At 47.8% G+C, this 13203-nt stretch overlaps 1 protein-coding gene across 2 annotated transcripts; it reads right to left on the bottom strand.

The window, feature by feature from the left end:
• Window positions 1–40: 40 nt before the first annotated feature.
• On the bottom strand, window positions 41–12319 carry SCYL3 (SCY1 like pseudokinase 3). Of its 2 annotated transcripts, XM_088524473.1 has the most exons (13): window positions 12115–12319; window positions 11392–11577; window positions 10717–10830; window positions 9791–9847; window positions 8992–9094; window positions 7947–8058; window positions 7265–7342; window positions 5827–5966; window positions 5161–5348; window positions 4487–4658; window positions 2613–2756; window positions 1699–2417; window positions 41–483 (listed from the first exon to the last, which is right to left on the bottom strand). In XM_088524473.1, the coding sequence occupies exons 1-13, from the start codon at window positions 12277–12279 to the stop codon at window positions 421–423; spliced, it is 2241 nt and encodes a 746-aa protein (XP_088380599.1). In that variant the 5' UTR covers window positions 12280–12319; the 3' UTR covers window positions 41–420. The 2 variants fall into 2 exon arrangements, with proteins under 2 accessions (XP_088380599.1, XP_088380598.1); XM_088524472.1 differs by lacking the exon at window positions 9791–9847 and having other exon boundaries at window positions 12115–12315.
• Window positions 12320–13203: the final 884 nt, after the last annotated feature.

Here is a 13203-nt window from a genome sequence, read left to right as displayed (position 1 = left end):
GCTTTGCTCTTCTGAAAAAAAACGGCACATTAACAAAATAACTGAATATAACTTTCATTTATTGTCATCAGTTTTCAGAGCAGCGATGATTTCTAGGACAGTAGCTTAACCCCTCATCCTCCAGCAGACACCAGCACCAGCGCACGGTTCCGGCTGTTCTGCGCCCGGCGCCGCGGCGTGCGCTGCAGCTGGGCGTATTGCTCGAGCACAGGCCTCACCCCTGCGGTTTTTGGCACAGGCTGGAACAGAGCACCCGTTGCAAGGGAAGGCTCAGGCCCTGTGGCAGATCCTGCTGACTGCTGCAGCAAGTGGCGGCCTTCAGCTAAGCAGTGCTGAGGTACTTATCCATGACACAGTAGAGGCAACGTCGTCTTGTAGGGAATCCAACGCACTGTGAAGCCCTTGTCTCTCTCACGCTCCTTACCAGTTAGTGTCATCTTCCCAGTTCAACTCCTCCTCTTCGCCCCAGCCTGTGGCTTCTGCCTGGAATCATGTACAAGTTATCAGCAGTAAGGCACATGTCCTGTCCTTAACTCTGCTAAAAAACGAACTCGGGCATCCAAGGGCCAAAGAAGCAGGAAGAAGCAGGACAGGGAGTGCCCTGGGTGGCTACTGTTGAGAGCTGGACGACTGTTAAGCATCCTGCAAGGGAAAGACAGCTTCTCCCTGCCTCTTGGAGCTCCTGGCACTCTCACAAGGGGTGTTCACAGAGAAAGCTGGAGTACCTGAAAGCCCCTTTCAAAGACCAAGAGGTGCTAATGTTTGCAGCTTCCTGGCTTAAGAGCCTCTACCAATAAAAGGAAACACCTTAAAATTAAAAAGCAAAGTACCAGGGAATTTGCTATCCTTCCTTTCTAAACACTAAATTGTCTCACAGACACAGCTCTGCAACTACATGACAGCATTACACCATGATGAGCAACCCAAAAAGGGGATGGATGTCAAAACAGTGCTGCTTAAAAATCACTTGTGCCATTTTCAGACCTTGTAAACAACTCTGCTCCTCTGTGGGAGGCCTCTTGAGGTTGAGTTATGAAAACACCTTGAAATCAACACTTATTCCCTAATGGAACCGTGTGCTCAGCTAGCAGTGATGGCAGCGCTAGCTCTTCTAGCAGAAGGAAGTAGCCTCTTGAGTATTCGAGGTGGGCTACAGGAATTTACCTTTTCACTCAAAAAGGCAGTTTTGAAACCCTGCTGGTTCTCTGAAATTGGTGAAATGTCTCAGCTGTTTCTTCCTGAAAATCAGGCAGCCCAAAAGCTTTTCTCAGCAAGCCAGAGAAGCCTGTTCCTTTTTTAGCTTTTCCTAGAAGGGTCCAGGGAGCAACACTGAGCCCAGAACCTCCTCTATGCATGAAAGCCTTCTTTATTTTACCTCCCCTATCTGGCAAACCAAGACTCTCCTAAAAATAATGCAGGGTTCTAGCAGTAAAAACACCTTATTTCATGCTTTCAGTAGGGTATAAATCTATGAGTGATGGCTCTGTTTCAGTACTAAGACAGCCTGCTAAATACATCATTCACAGCTAGAAACCCTGTATTCACAGGCAAAGATTCGCCTGCACCATCACTTGTTACTCACACTTATTCAGGTTAACCATGCTGCTCCTGCCAGCGTTGTACGGTGTGGTGCGTACAGGCTTTAGAAACCTTCTCAAATGTACAGTCACTTAAACCCGACTGCCCATAGACTCTTACCTCAGTAACATCAATTGCTGCAAATTTGGATGAAAACAGCATATTCTGGGAGGCGCCTTCTCTGCTGGATACTGCACCAGAGTGAGTGGGAGCAACTTCTTCTGTCCTCACTTCAGGTAAAATCAAGATTGCTGAAGATGGTTTAATGTCTGGGATCATGTCAGCAAACCAGTCTAGCTCTGGGTCTTGCACTGGTTTTCTTTTCACTTGGATAGTGAACTCTTCTCCTAGACCAGACTCTGATAAAGACTTGGACTTTTCCTGAAAAGTCTCTCCCAGTTGTTCCTGGGGGTCCCACTTGTCACTGCTCCAACTACTCCCAGAGTGAGACTTTGGGGGGGAACTCAGTTTGAGGCTTTTAAATTCTTGGCTCAGTGCATGGGTCCTTGGTAGAGGCCTCTGCAGCTGAACTGCATCAGCTTGTGTCACAGTGAGGCAGGTTCCTGAGGACAGTTCAGGGCTAGGGCTGCTGGGCTCGAGGTCATCCCATGGCTTCTCATCAACATTGTGGTTAGCAAAGTAAGGTCCCACTCTCCCCTCCGACTCTCGGGGCTGAATTTGGATGTTCACAGTTTTCTCAGTGTCCGTCTCCTCTGCCTCGCTCCAGTCTGGCCACTCCTCTGCTGGCTTTTCAGAGGCAGTCACAGAACTCCTGATGCTCCCTAGTGGGTTAATGCTTCCAGGAACTCCATTCAGAGGCAGCGGAACGTCTCGTTCACCTACGGAAAACAAGGATATTACATACTCTTTCAGGAGGACAAGCATGAAGCTGTGCCTAAAACTCTCTGAAATCCTTGCCATTGCAGGTAGCACCTGGTATGGAATTAAGCTAGTACAAAAAGTCATGTTCGTTGGGATTTTTCATTTCTATGCTGTTTCATTTCTAAAAAGGAACAGCTGGTGCAAGGTTTTACCTGTCTTTAAAGCCAGGGGACTGTCTTGTTGCACAGATTGTTTCTTGGCAGGGCCGTTTCCAGAGGCAGGGAACACGCTAACGTTACTCTTCAAGGGCCGAGGCGCTGGATGTCTCGGGTTGCTTACGACATGAGTGGGGGACACTGCAGGAATAAAGCAAAATAAGAGGACACCAATTCCATAAATCATGAAACTCCTCACAGCACAGGAATGCTCTTACCTACAACAGAGGCAAAACAATGAATAAAGATAGAGGTTGCAATGCAACAGCTGTATTTCTCAATCTGCTTATGAAGCAATCCTCTCTTCTCCTAGTCTGCAGCTCTTCCCAATCCAAAGTTTAAGCAATTGTGAATTAAGGGTCAGCTTCTGTACCTTCTTTCAAGAAACACCCAGAGAACAAACTACTACTGATTTAACAGGTCTGTCAGCTAGATGGATCCAGACCACCAGCTTCTACACTGCGTAGCATCACAAACGCCTCTTACGTGCTGCTCATGAGAAAGCACAGAGCTGACAGTCACAAAAAGGTGAAGCATAAGCAACCTCGTGCTACTGCACCAGCCTTCTTTTATGCTTGGACCCGAGTAAAGAAGTTTCCATGAACAACGGGCTAACAACACACAATCCAAAGGCTGCATTAAAAGCCTTGCTTCTATCATACCCTCACCCGAAGTGCCCGTGATGGGCAGCAAAGGCTCACGCTTCGGCTCTGCAGCAGCCTGGCAAGCAGCCAGCTGCGCTTCATTGCCGGGAGCTGCGCACTCTCACCGACGGCAATGACTTGGCAGCGCCGGCCTGGGCTGCACGAGGCCCCATTGCCACGACGGCAGCCTAGGCAGAGTCGGAAAGAGCTTTATGGAGGATGGCCTAGCCCAGTGCCAAGTGTGTAAAGCCTATTTGTACCTGCCTGTGCCAGGGCTTATCAGAACAGTCAGAAAAGCGCCAAATGCAGCACAGGAGAGGACTGCAATTAACAGAGAGCCAACCCTGCCCAAAGCATCCTTGGTAAAACGTGCGTGCTTTGAGGGGCTTAAACAAATCTCTTTTTGAGCCTCCCTGTTCAGCCTTTAGTGCTGTTTTTTGCAGGGTGCCACTCACAATTAAGGACAGGTTTTGTTTTTTCTTTTTTCTTATTCTTCAGTATTTAAGTCAGAGCTACTGATATTCTTTTGAAAAAGAGGAACAGGTTGCCAGCATGAAATCTGATGATATTCGTTTAGTAAAGTTGTTAAAATAATGTAAAGGAAAATAATGCAATGAACCATCTAGAGTTTTTAATGGAGGGTGCTATTTGTCAATACATACAGATTCAGGAGCAACATTTCTACTTAAGTTGTTCTCTAGCATGCCATTTCATTTGGTATTTAGACTTCATGTCTAAAGCAGAGCAAAAGCTGATTTTTCCCTCCAACTGAAAGCACTTTTCATTTCAAAATCCAGAAAAGCTTTAGTATGCTTGGCTCCAAGTTAGCTAGCAGATGCAGGGACTACTTTCTTCCTTTGGGTTAGCTGAAAAGCCTCCTGAGAGTTGAGATAATAGGGAAGTTCGTATTCCTTTTCCAATCTATGAATAAAAATTGGGGGGAAGAGGATTGAAGGATGAGATTTACTCATTTTAAAAACATGCAGGACAGAGGAATAAAAACATATATATCTGTAAGCTCATAAAGAACACTATAGTTTTTCTACAAAGACAAACACCCAGAACAGCTAGCACCTAATTTAGAATCGAAGTTTAGCTGCAAATTTGCTTCTTTCTGTTAAACCTGTCAACAGCCAGAGATCACCCAAGTAATTTTGCCTACAAGGCTTGGACAGGACAAGCACGAACAACATGATGGGAATTCCAAGGACTGAGTACATCATTTACCTTCTGGAGAGAGATCAGTAGTTTTCATGAAACTTGGTGCAGAGCTTTTGAAAATCTTAGTTCTTTCACCACCTATAACTACCTCGGGTCCGAGCAGGGAGACGAGAACTGCTAAGCTGTGCAGAGTTATTGCAACGATAGAGTCGCTGGTATCTCGAAGGCCCAGCAATACCTGCAAGAGGAACATGAGAATATTACTAAAAACAGAAAATTTTGCCTTTTTTTAAAAAAAAAAAGTCTTCTCCCATTAGATGCTACATCTGTAGCACATTTCATTTCTAAGATTTCCTCACATCCCTTACTTGCAGTGGGGCTCAGTGCTGCAGACAGGGGTGCAAGGCTCAGGACTGACATGGAAGAGGGTGCTGCACACTCTTAGGCAACACTAGCTCAACTGGTGAAGGTGGGGCAGGATGGGAGGACAAGGAAGCCCTCAGACCAGAAACAGCAGCCCTGACTGCTGGTGTAAGATATGAAATCACCACATGAATTGGGCAGCACAAGCAAGGCTGGCAATGGGGGTTGCTAAAACTGGAATCCATGATGGCTGCTTCTGGTAGAGGGGGCAGCTAAGACAAAGCTTGCACAAGGTGCTGCCAAGACTGCAAAATCTGAACTATAAAGCACAACTGATCCTAGCAGCAGAGGCCCCATATGGTTTCACTGTCCTTAACCTGTGGCAATATGATGTTTTTCAACTCCTCCCGAGAGAACAGCTCTGCGTAGGCATGGATGTGAGACAGCAACACCATTCGGACGTGCTCTTCGTGAACCTCAAAGAGTTTCAGCAGCACAGGGATCACGTGAGTCTGGAATAAGGCTGGTGACAGCAGGCAGTTGGTTTGGCTTTCTCCAGTTTGCTCTAGGGAAAAGAGGTGAAAAGTGGGAAAAGGCTGTTTCACAAAGCAGAGACAGCCCATCCCAGAACTATTCCAGAGCGGAGATCTAGAGCGTCACCAGCTGCCAGGTCCAGTTCTTTGTCGTGGCTCCCTGCACAGTCAGCTGGCAACTCACTTTCTTGGGATATCAGAGGAGATGGAAGAGAGGAAGAAAGGGAGCAGAGAAGCAAGGGAGGAAAGAAAGGAGGAAGGGAGGCAGGACAGGCAAGGCAGGACTCTTCCAAAACAAGAGGATAAGCAATTTCTAGTTCTCTCCCCAGCATCAGTAGAGCAGTTAAAACCCTACTGCAAATGGGGAAGCTGGTATTTCCCAATATGTGGAATAACCAGTCCTGTGCATTCCAGTATTTGTTATGCTTAAACACCATTAATCTGTTTGTTCTCTGAACTCACTCCAAACTTTACAGCGAAAATTTTGAAGATAAAGTATTTAATATTCACCTTTCTTTGGACCGAGCAGATGAGGAAGAAAACTCTTGACAGCTACAGGTTCAGCAAACACGAGCTGATTGAGTAAGAGAGGCACCAGTCGTGATGCGATCAGCTCCTCTGACAAGCAGGCCACTCTGTCCAGCAGGAATCTGTGTTCCAAGAGAGCAGCTAGTAGCAAGACAGATACTTCCGTGCATTTATGATGTTTCCCTTAAATACCACTTGCCCCTTTTTTGGCCTCTGCCTTGTCTGATAGAGATGAGGTCCCACTGCAGTCTCCCACATGCTCTCACAGCCGCCCTAGAAGGCTGTATTTCTTCCCTTCTCTAGTAGACACTACTGTTACAGAGATGTCAAGAACCATTCTGAATATTCCTGCAAAGATTCCCTTTCTCCTCCTCTTTGGTTCAACTAAGTTCCAAACCAGTGAAATCAAGCTAGCCTTATTAATGATGGTGGCTACAGAAGTATAAAACAAGTAGGAAAACAGCTCTGTAAGAACCCTCAGACCTCCTTAGTACATAAAAAGCAAGAAAAATTCAGCTTCTCCCTTTCTCTAGCTCAGTTATGGCATGACTACACTGAAGCTGTCAGCCTCAAGCAGTGCCTGGTGATAGATTCCACTTTGCAAATTCTCATCTGAATTGATGAAGCTACTGTCAAGAACAAAGTTAGCGAAAGATTTGGGTCTTTTTCCAGTCACACTGAAAGAAGTTCTCTGACCTTCTACAGTGAAGACTTTGAACCTAGGTGAGCAGGTGGCCTTTGTATTCCTGCTTAGCCACAGTGCAGTGAGAGATGAGGCAGTCTTGCTAACACGAATGGAGGAAAAGTGGAACAATTAAACCTCTCCTGCTAATAACATCAACATCATTCCCCGCAGAGTGAATCACCTCATTTAGAGCACAATGGAAAGAGCTTACAGACAACAGGAACATTGTTTTCTTTTTACATCCCAGTTACCCTGGGGAAAGTTTCTGTTCTTAGCCCTGCAGGAGTTCAAACAAACTGCTAGAGAGCGGAGGGGTTTCAAAAGAGCACACTTCAAGTGCACTGTGTTTGACTGCAGTCCAGTTTTTGCCTGATTCTTCAGCAATAGCCATTGGCCCATAGAAGGTAAACAGTGCTGTTCATCTGGCTGTCCACAGCACCATTCCAGAGGCTGGTAGCCTAGAGAGGCCAGCAGGCACTGCTCCTCCCAAACACCAAACCATTCCCAATGAGACATTACAAAAGTGAGGAAGAAAGGGTTTCCCCTGATGCAAGCACTAGTTTGTCTTAGATTCCCCAAACTACTACATTACAGAGCAAATGCTCAAAATGATCCAAATCAGCAATGATCCACATCAGGCACCTGAGGAAGAACCTTTCAGGCCACTAGCCTTCCAAGTGGCCCCCAAGATCCTATCTGGCAGAAGCATTTCTGAAATGAAAAGCTTTGGCTTACTTGAAAAATTCAGTTTTTTCCTCCTCAGACTTTAGCGTTAAGGTCTTCAGAAAGTTCACAACTTCCAGAAAGTCATTCCTAAGGATAAAAATGTAGGCAGCTAAGCACGATGCTTGATGATGATGCCTATACTATCCAAACTGAGAATTCACAAATCCCCATTATTTAGGAGACAGAAACAAAGGGAGATGCAAGTCAAATGTTGATGGACCAAGAGCACTGTTGTGACAGTGTGGCCTGTCACCCACCACCTGCATGTTCCCCGTGTCGAAGTACAGCTGACACGTCAGGAGTCAGCAATGACAGGGAGATGCAGACAAGGCTGCCCTTGCCCTCTGACCACCACCCAGGGCAATAAGCAGAGCAGTGCCCAGCCTGCTCTAATGCCACCATCAGGAGAAAAACTTAAGGGACAGCAGACACAGGTCTAGGCAGGCTACCTCAAAGCCTCCTTTACCCAGTGCTACCCTCAATGTAGCACTGGGTCTGTTTGTTTCCTAGCGCACTCCCCATTTCCTCCCATGAGTTTGAGGGGATCTGACCAGCTGCACGTGACAGAAGGACCCACTTTTGTCACCGCTGCTAGCTCAATACCATGTTTGGGACATTGATTATACACTGGCGATGCAGCAATAAGCAGTACCAGGACATACCAAGACGGGCACGATAGTCCTTTTCTTACCTGAAGAACTCATGCGACAATAAGCTGGACAGTGGTGGACGACACTTTGGATCTGGATTCAGTAGCGTACGGTGCAACGTTTGCTGAAAGCTGGAGAGAATATCTGCTGAAACTGAAAGAAGCCAGAGAGAGCACTTACAGTTAGCTTTCTTTATCAGCACAGAACATACTATGGTCAGGGATCCCCCACTCCTCCTGAAAACTTCCCTTTAGAAACTCTGACAGCGAGTTACTGAATTGCTCACATCTCTACTGTCCTGCCCCAAAGGAAGGAGGAAGAACATTCACATTTTTCTCCCTAAGCTGCTGAGCTACTGGGCTACCAAAGAGTTTTAATAGTAAACAGGCAGCAAGCAAAGAAGCTGTGGATGAGTTTGAGAGCGCTTGTGTTGTGCATGCTGGTGACCTGCAGCCAGGCCTAGGAGAGCACACGTGACCATGCTCAAAAGCAGGATGAGGGGAACACAGGAGAAACTTAGGGCTGTATTTTAACCCATGTGACTCAGTTCTCATCTCCTTTGCAAGATAAAACTCACTCCTGCCTCCTCATCCAGGAAGCTGCTGTTATGCTCAGCTGAGGAGAAGGAAGGAAGAAGCCACCTCAAAAATTATGCAGTTTATCATAGGTAAGCAGGAGGAGGCAAGACTCCAGAACAGGCACAACCTCTGCCTGCACTAACCCAACACTCCTGATCCATTCCACCACAGCCAGCTCCCAGTCAAACAGGACACTGTCCCACCAGGGACTGTGACTCCTACAATAGGGTCCATACTGGTGTCTGTAAGCAAGAAACCAACATTCTCCCCCAAAGAGACTTTTGTCTAAGAAGGTGAAGCAGGAAAAAGGAGGAACTTGTACAGAAGTACTTCGTATTTTGGAAACTCCTGGCAAACATGAACAACAAATCTGCCCACCATCCCTGCAGCACATCAGCCACAATACATAGCTGCAACAAGTAGGAGCTGCAAATATCTCAGTTTGTGCATGTACAGTTATGCAGTATTGTTGGCAGAAAAATAAATCATATTTCATTCCATTCCTCACCCTGATCATTTAGGAGAGTCAGGAGGTTTTCAACCATCATTCCAAAGGCATAAGCATCCCGTGCGTATCCATGGCTGTTGGGGAGAATTTTGAAATCTGTGGACTAAAGAAATAATCATCATCAAAGCAGGAGTTTACAAAATACTCGGTAGTTTCCATGAATCCCTCTCCACCCTCCCATGCACACCCTTCAATTCTTTTTATAGCTCCAAAGCTCACGAGGTACCCTACAAGTAGAATATTCCGCTGGAAAGCCCTCCACCAGGGAATTTATAGCCCACAGGAATGACTACATCAGGATGTAACAATTCCCTCGTGAAGGCACACGGCAATTACAAGTCAACAACTTTCAGCATTTCTATGGAAACAGGTGTTAATCAGATGGAGATCTCATCCCCTTAGTATATGTAGCTCATAGGATGCTTAATAGGGAAGGCCACTAACAAGTAAAAAAAGATAAATAGAATAAAAAGAAGCTGTTAGACATGAGAGGGCAACGTAACTGTGTTATCACAATGATCTCAGCAACTGCTCTCAGAAGCATTAAAGCTGCAACATGAAATACCATAAATAGTTTCAAGAACTTGCTCTTCCATTACTGCCTGTTCAAAGTTTGTTCCCTGTGCCCAACACCATGCCCAGGTGGGGGGAAGTAAGACTCAGGTATTACGCAAAGGCCACTCTATTCAGGTATGAAGAGATAAACCAGGCGAGTCAAAATTCTTTTCTGAACGCGTTGTGCTAATTTCTTGCCAGTAACAAATTCCTCTGGCAACCTTCAAATTGGACAAGTACCCACCATCTCCTCGCAGGGGATGCACGATGGGTCTCGCACAGACTTCACGTGACGGAGGAACTGCAGAGAGGAGAGGGAGACATCAGCTGCCTCCGTCTGTTCCCCGGGCCAGGCCGGCCGCGGGGAGCCGCGGGCCCCGCTGGCCCGTGCTCTGCTCTGCCACGAGCGCCTCAGCGCCAGCTGCCAAAGGCCACGCTGGCACGAAGGCACCTCGGGGCATCGCTGCCAGCTCGTCCCTTCAGCTCCTCAGGCCCCGCACCACCCACCCGCGCAGGAGGAGGGTTTCATGGCCTGCAGCAGGCAGGTGTTACTGCTGCCCTCTGCGTCGCTGTGCACCACTGTTGCACCTGCCTGCTGATTTCTGAAAGGCCACCCCTGCCAGGGCACTAAGCACAGCTGCTGCAGGACTGTGGATTTTCTGGGAGAAAGAGCAATATGCTTCCACTACCGAGTGCCAGGCTGCAGCAATGACTCTGCACAACACGCAGCAGCAATCAGACCAGGCATCTTTCTGCCAATATCACTAACAAGCAATAAAGATGCCAGCAGCAAAAGTTAAATTATTTTTAGTTTGGATTCCTTTCAACCAGCACCTTCCTAGTAAAGCAGTTTATTTTAGGCAAGTCCAGAGGAACAAAGATGTCTCCCTGTCCGTACTCTTAACCTATCCTCCGGGCAGCTCTGCCTCCTTTTGAAAGCTATTTTTTTAGCTAATGAGGAATGAGTTTCTGTGTTTATGCAGACATTGTTTTTTATAGTAAGAGCATCCTTGGAGCAAAGATTCAGGTCAGAGTGGGAAGGGAGCCAAGGCGTTTAACAGTAAACTGGAAGGAACTGGGACTTGGGCCTTCCCATCATCAGCGAGCCAACCGCAGCAGACCAGGAGCCTCTTGCAGGCGTCAGAGGGGCAGGATTTACTTGTCTCTTACCTCTGGCGTGGCTTCATTAAAGTTGCAGACTGTTTCCATTCCTCCCAGTTTCCAGTGTCCATCCTCACTTACAAAGACAGATGATAAACACACATTGTTATGTGTTAAGTTTCCCTAAAATATATATATAAAAAAAAAATAAAAGACTTGGAGATAGGTGAAGATATGTTTAGTAGTGCTAATTAGGTGTTGTGAGTAAATAAGGAAAAGCTGCTAACAACAACACCTTTCTACAGGTTCAAAAAGGATTTTGAAGGGGACCAGCAGGTATCGCACAGGAGGGCTGGGGGTTCAGAGCAGTTTCACGGCCACAGCCCTGTAAGCACGGAGGAGACCTCCAACTGCAAACACAAAGCCTGAAAACTACAGTCGGGGCTGGGATTTATCTCCAGCCTCAGACAAACACGTAAGGCCAAACAGGGGACGTGTATCTGACATGAGGCAACAGCTATAAAAACACTGAGGCTGAGTGAAACTGGCGTGAAGCAATGCAACAGGCGCTCCTAAGATCACCATATTTTCCTTTACTATTCCTTCCAAAAGGCAGCAAATGTTTTTAGCGGTTTCAGTTTAAAAGAACTGGGGGCTTTGGCTTGTCTCTGTGTTACGAACCCCTTCTGTCATGTTTCACCTGGCCCCTGGGGAAGCATCAGGACTCCTTCTCTCGGCACCTACCCTGTCATGGAGGAAGATGAGAGCCAGTAGCACATCGTAGATCCCTGCACAGATCTCAGCAGAAGAGAGGGTCTCCAGGACCATCTCCAAGGGTTTCACACGTTCTGTGACCAGGTGGATCCCATTTGCTTCCACGGTACAGGAGAGGAAGCGTAGAAGGCAAGGGTGGCGCAAGGTTTTCAGGTGCTTACAAAGAAGAAGAAAAAGAAAAGAAAAAAAAATCAAAACCATCTGTCTTGACCTCAGAGGGTAACTACACACCTTCAGCCACACCGTCTGCTTGAATTTAGGCAGCCCATCCCAGCTCCTTGCCAGGCACTTGGCACACTTGCTTATTCACTCTGCAAAACCTTTCATAACACATCTAGCTACAAAGTTTTACACAGAAGAACAAGCACAGTGTTTTAGGTATAGTCCACCTAAGAAATTCCCTGTCTTCGGAGATCTGCAGGAGGAGATCCAATTTCCACAAACGAATGCAGGTGTTGTTATCCGACCCCCCCTTCCCATCGCCGCTGGTGGGAAGCGGCGCACTAGGAGCTTTGCTGCCGTCCCCCTTCTTCCCCGTTATGCGGCAGCTACATTCAACCATGGCCAAATTCAGCAGTGCCTCCTTCCTACCCCTCCAGGCTCTGACATCCAGAGCTGTCAGACCATCGCTGCTCCTAGAAAGAGGAGCTAAAGCTCCAAGGAGTCTTCTCCCCCGCACGCTTTCTACAGTACCTTGGCAGCTTTATTAACTGTATCTTCATTCTCTCTCTTGTAGACAAAGACCGACGCACGTTTGCCATCCTGCAGCACGGCTGGGTAAATCGTGCGTCCGGTTGGCAGCGTAAACTGCGGTTCTTGCAGCGTGTAGCTCTTTAAAGCGCTGTTCTCTGAGCCCATCCCTTGCAGAGTTAGGCCGTTGTAGAGGCTCCTTCTCGATGTCAAACAGGCCTTAGAGTGGAGGAACAAACACAATTAACTCTAGCAGGTACTGTCCCGCTCACCTTTAGAGGATCATCCGCAAAGTGTGGGGTAGCTACCAAGAACTTCATCTTAACAGTCCTTTTCTCTCCTGTTTCAGAGCAAAACCCGCTTTTTATTTTGGTAAAGGAGAACGTTACCTCCAGATCTCTAGCTAGGGCAGCCCTATCGCTTTCCTGGTGGAGACGCCGCGCGGGGCACGGTGAGGAGCCCCTGCGGCTACGCGAGGCGCCAGCCTAGGCCGGCCGGGAGCCGGCTCTCCCACCTACCTGCTCTGCAGCTGACGAACGCCCGATCCGCCTGCCAACCCTCCCTCCCTCCCTCCCTCCTGCGTAAGGGAGCGGTGACACCGGTTTCCCCGCCGCTTCCCTGTGTATGAAGCGGATAATGCAAACGCGCTGCTTGCTGAGGCCGTCTTAGACAGGGGGTGCTGCATCGCGCTCCAGTGAGCTGCACTCCAGGGCTGGGAAGACCCAGGAAGCTGCTCTGCACGTGAAAGTTAGCGATCATTTAATAAGGAGAGAGGGAGAAGACAAAACCTCATTTTTCAGTGATGCCCAGCATCAGGGATACGTGTTGGCTCTCTCAAACTAGACTCCCTACAAAACTCCAGGTATCACACCCTAAAAAGCAACCTTTAAGGAATAAAACTGCATCTGCAGGTTTAGAGCAAAGTGAAGCCCAGTTCGCTGCTTGCACACGTTTCTAGAAGGGCCGCGAGGGCTCTCGGCTCAAAGGCCTCCTCTCCAAGCGGCCACTCGCACCTTGGTGCCCTTCGCCCCCGCTTCCCGGTCACTCCAGCCTTGCCGCTCTCGGCTGCCCCTGCCCGAGGGAGCCGTCACA

The sequence above is a fragment of the Tinamus guttatus genome, unplaced genomic scaffold, assembly GCF_059628265.1.
Source record: "Tinamus guttatus ecotype Peru unplaced genomic scaffold, ASM5962826v1 Tinamus_guttatus_pri_ptg000211l, whole genome shotgun sequence".
In the NCBI taxonomy this organism is placed as follows: domain Eukaryota; kingdom Metazoa; phylum Chordata; class Aves; order Tinamiformes; family Tinamidae; genus Tinamus; species Tinamus guttatus.
Note: the sequence above shows the minus strand (reverse complement) of the source record. Positions and strands in the feature narration are given on the sequence as shown.